Source organism: Populus nigra, chromosome 6, assembly GCF_951802175.1.
Source record: "Populus nigra chromosome 6, ddPopNigr1.1, whole genome shotgun sequence".
Lineage (NCBI taxonomy): Eukaryota > Viridiplantae > Streptophyta > Magnoliopsida > Malpighiales > Salicaceae > Populus > Populus nigra.
The window spans coordinates 7,346,557-7,351,952 of NC_084857.1; the positions used below are offsets into that span (position 1 = coordinate 7,346,557).

The following is a 5,396-nucleotide window of genomic DNA, read 5'->3' on the forward strand; positions in this document are numbered from 1 at the left end:
CTAAGGATGTATGGGTGCTAGTCGCAAGTGAAGATCAACCCCAGCTCCTTCATCTTCTGCAATCAAAGAAGTTGCTGATATAGCCCCCGCACCTATTGGGCCCACAAGTGGACGAGGATCTATATGATCAAACATTAACAACGATGGTGATTGTGCTGGACACTCAAACCTAGCTACCCCAGCTGCTGCTTTAATACTTCTAGACCCACTCGCGCAAATCAACGGCCCGGATCTAGCTGCATGTGCATTGATAATGGGACCTGCTGGTTTGATCCGTTGATGTTGATGATCTTTGAAGAAGTACAGGGCTCGCTTTGCACGTTGACGTTCTCTCTTGTGTGCATTTTGATGGCCACCTAAAGCTTGAGAATTAGCAAAACCTCGGTGACAGTATTGGCATTCAAATTTTTTGACATATTCAAAATTGAATGGTGTTGTAGCTGGCAATTCCTCTTGATAGCGCTTCATTGAAACACCAAGTAGCTTTAAAGTTGATGATGGTGGTTTCTTTTGGGGATCACCAAGGTTTGTGTTTTTTGATGCACTCATGCTAATTTACCCTAGAAATTAATTTTGCCCTACTTCTGAGTAGGACTGCAGGAGACATGGTGTTATATATATATATATATATGTTAGATTGTACTAACATGCTGTTTAGAATCTTTCAAGAGTTAAATCATTTCATTCATGTATCCATGTGTTTAGAATTTTTGAGCGTGTTGGTTTGAATTTTAAATAAAATTTAAATTATAAAGAGTAGATAAAAACAAATTAGAGGGGTTATCTAATTTGCAAAACAATTTCTCTTAAAATTAACATTAAAAATATTATTTTAAAAATACCCTCTTTAATTTTGAAATTTGATATTTTATTTCAGACATAAAAATTATAATAAATCATTAATTAAATTCAAATCATAAATAAAATTTAATTTAATTTCAAACATGCTTTAAATATGTGTTCAAGTGATATTATACATGTAAAAAGATTATGTTACATTGCCACGTCCCAACTTTGTAATTTTTTTATTTCTTGAAAATTACGTGTGTGATAATATCCGAAACCCAATTATTTAAACCTATTAAAAATTCAAACTTTTTGACATAACAATAATTATATTTTAATATATTTCAAGTAAGTATATAAAAAATATGAACAATATCGATCATAAAATCTTACCTAACAATTTATCATTCTAATGTTTTTAACAAGGAGTAATTTCAAAGTTTGAATCTTCTATATGGCAGCATATATAATCTAATTATTAAATTAAATTTCAGCAATAATAGATTTGTGGAAGTTTTAACTCTAATAATAAGTTTCAAACCAAAAACTTTGTTATATATGGAAGTGATTATACGATACTATTAAATCATGTCCCAACAATTTAAAATTTAAATTGTCTGATTATAATTAAAAAAAATTGCATCTCCACCATGATGTTCTCCCATGCACCCATGTCCAAAAGATGACATCTGCTATGGAAAACGACACAGATACCCTCGAAGGACGCTTACCTAAGCTTATCTGATCCTACAGGAAGTAGAGTTTTGCCTTCTACTGTTATTGACTCGTTGTCTTTTTACCTGCCTTTAATGTCAAGTCATGTGTTCATGCCAAACCTAGACGCAACTTTCTCCGGAGTTGCAGTCCTCTTCCTCTCTTTCTATTAAGTTCTTTCCATAAATCATTGAACTTCCCATGAAAAATATGTTAGTTAAGTGTTACCAAATCGATTTTTATTTTTTATTTTTTCTTGTATTAGTAAACATAGTATAAATTAGTTGATTATAGTCCAGTCCTAATAACTCATATTAATTTATTTGATCAATGTTATTATATAATGGAAGTTAATAATTCAGTTCAAGGCTGAACGAGGCTTTAAATAAATAACAAAAAAATAATTCTTTTTTGCATTATTAAAACTTGTTGATTATACAATATTATAAGATATTGTGTTGACCCTGATAGATCACAGGGAGCGTCTTTATATATTCTGTGAAATCAAGTAATGTTGTTTTTAGAGAATATTGTGATGAAATCTCAAGTTATTAATCAACGATGATGAGTAAATGTTGGTTAATTCTACCATATCACATATATATACAACACTACTTGTCTACATGAATTTAGTCAGTACTGTAATATTTTTCCTCCAATTTATATTTGCAAGTGCAGTACCTCTGATCAAAAAGTATTTGCATCAATGTCAAATCAAAATTTAGGGTTCCTAATAAGTTTATAACTTCTTTAATTATGAAATAGAGGATGTGTCGATCTTATGTGACGATGATCATCAATGATTCCAAGTGAATGTCTGCCACTAAAACTCACAGAGGAATGGTGCTGCATGTCTTCTACACGTACGGGGATGACGACTGTGTCCCCCACAATTTCGATCTTGCTTGTGTCCACATGCTTATGGCTAATTCCATGAGCTAGGTACACCATTGAAGGTGTTCTAGGCATAATTAAATTAGCTTTGTCAACATTTCCCATCAAACTGTAGAATATCACGCTAGATAGTTAATGTCATATATATATATAGTCTTCGTGCTTGCCAGAGTTTCTCAGTAGACAATAATCTGAAGCCAGCATTTTGAGCACTTGTTAATTGTTTCACATGTTTAGACATTTGGATAAGCTTTCATCAATAAGACAAGTGCTACATTCAATTCTCTTTCATTCAAGATAAAGCTAAAACATCTAGAAAAAATATTGTATATATGTATCTATTTACTATGAATTGTAATAGTAAATTGATGGTTTTGTTCTTGAAAACACTCTCAATAAACGATTTTTTTAGGGATAAGACGGTCTTTTTTAGTTAATTTGTTATTTTTCAATTGTTTAGGGGCGTTTAAGTCGTTTATTATTGTTTTACATAATAAAAAGACTTCATTACCCTTAAAAGCAAATAATCATTTAACTACGGTTTAGGGTTTTTTTGGACATTTTATATTTTTTGCTACAATATAATTACTCTAATACCATTGGATTCTAATTTCTGAAAGCTTGACTCGAGTGGCTAATTCATAATCTTAAAATGGTTTTTTTTAATAATGTTTGGGTCTTGAGAGTAGAGTAGTATTTTTCACAAATAAAAAAAAGCAAAAAGCCTGTTGACGCTACATGACTTCAGTGGTCAAAAAAGTTATTCCACCGTGTCATTCAATTTGTCTTGGCCTTCCTTTCCTCCCTCTGCAGCTCGTGTAGTCGTTTGACCTCTGATACATAACTGACATCCTTTTTTTTCTTTCTTGTCTCTTTTCTTCTAGATATTCATGACTAGCCCTCCACATTTTCATATTATCCTTCAAGTTATTTTCCTTTTGATTTTATCCCTGATTTTTTTATTTCTCTTTGTTTTATTTTAATACATTTCTCAAATTTTGTTTTGTTTTCAATTACACCATTCTTTAATTTTTTTTATTTATCATATTTGGTCCTCATTCTTTTAATTTTTTTTCTTTAAGATAGTTTTTTTTCTTTTTCTTTTTCAATTTCACCCCTTCATCTTCTTCTCCTTTCATATTTGATGCTTATTCTTTCCTTCTTTTATTATATTTTTTTTGCTTTGGTTAGTTTTAAATTCAGGATTTGTTTTTTAATTTTAACATTTAGCATTAGATTGATTGACGATTAAAATTTTTAATTGGACCCGGGTTTTTAATTTCATGGGTTGTGAATTTAAAATATTAACCTAGGTTTAGAATATTTGTCCGGATCAATTATTATAAGTTGAAACAATAAATTTACTGGTTTTTCCTACAATGACTTTTATACTTGCCCTCCTTCAGTTATTGTGGATTAGTTTTTTTTTAATTGATTAAAGTTATTGCTATCTTTTTTATTTTATTTTATTTTATTGCAAAGTTAAGTTATTGTAATGCCTATAAATGCAAAGCAACACTTAACTTGGGTCTAAGATTGTTATTTTTTTTAAATCACTTTTAAAACTTGAATTTAGGGGCTTAATCTTCATTTTAAAGGCAATTTGTTGCTTTACTTGATGTTGATAATAATTAAAAAATATTTTTTTCCTAATTTCATCCATCGATGTTAAATTAGTTGAGAAATGGACTTCATGAATACCTTTTCTTTTCTCATTTTTTTAGGGTTATAACGGTCTTGAACGAATATCTATTTTAGGATTGATGCTCGAAATTACGAGCATTTGATTTTATCATATAATTAAGTAAAAATTGATTTAGATAAAGAGTTATTAAACCTGAAAAGGTTTATGAACCGAGTTATGCATGATTGAGGTGATTCAATATGTCATTATCTCAACATTTTAAAAAAAAAATCTTTTTGTCATCTAGATTTCTTTTAAATTTATTAAATCAATCAATTCACATTAGGCAAGAGACGTGAGCTATTAAAAGTTATTAATTTTTTTATACTTTTTTCAAATAAAACACATTTTTAAAACATATAGGATGCAAGATTGAATGAATTATTCATGTCCTTATGAAAAGCAACTCTCTTTGTTTCATTCTTTTATGTGTGTGTGTCATTTTCTTTTTATAATAGTGAGTGTCTAAGTCAGCTTACACATACTTTAACTAAGGTTCTGAAATTCTGAAGTTAACAACTAGATAAGTCTCTAATGATCCAGAAGTTTATGACACTCGAACTAGTAAAATCTTTGGAACAAATCCAAAACTTGACAAGTTAAAAAACACATTCTTTATATTTTTTTTTATTTTGTAAAATGAATCATGTAATATATGTAGACAACATATTAACATCTCCCTTTCGTGCTTGAGCATGATAAAACACCAAAATTCCATTATTGAGGATTGGTGGTCATCAATGTGCTCCTCCGATCGAATATGAGAAGAAAAGACATTCTTGAGACTATTGATTTGCATTTTGTCGACAAAGTCAGACCATTCAATTTTGGTGCCACGTTAAATCAAGTTCGTCTTTTGGCTTTCAAATTCTATCCAAATTTTTTTTTATTTTTTAAGGTGGAAATTTGTCACCTAAACCTGCTGACTTACTGTTTCCCCACGCTTGGTGATCGTGGACCATATATATATATATATATTCCTTTGGAAGGTTGCAATTCTAAATGTCTGTATCACCATCAGATGTCAAGGGTCATTGTCATTGACCCTTCGATTAGATAAATCTCTTCCTTTTCCTCTTTTATTCCTCCCGAGGGAGTGTTGTTTGACTATTGAGGCATTTTTTTAATATCATTTCATACATCAAAACCATGGGGCTGCTTGGAACTCTATTATAAATGGTGTGTTTTTTTTTTAATTTTGATTTTTTAAAATTATTTTTTTATATATTTTTGGATTATTTTGATTTATTGATATTAAAAATATTTTTTAAAAAATAAAAAAATTAATTTTAATATATTTTTAAATAAAAATACTTTA

General features: G+C 29.5%; 1 protein-coding gene across 1 annotated transcript; it reads right to left on the reverse strand.

The window, feature by feature from the left end:
* On the reverse strand, nt 1–549 carry LOC133696674 (zinc finger protein KNUCKLES-like). The gene has a single exon (XM_062118920.1). The coding sequence runs from the start codon at nt 547–549 to the stop codon at nt 1–3; it is 549 nt and encodes a 182-aa protein (XP_061974904.1).
* Nucleotides 550–5,396: the final 4,847 nt, after the last annotated feature.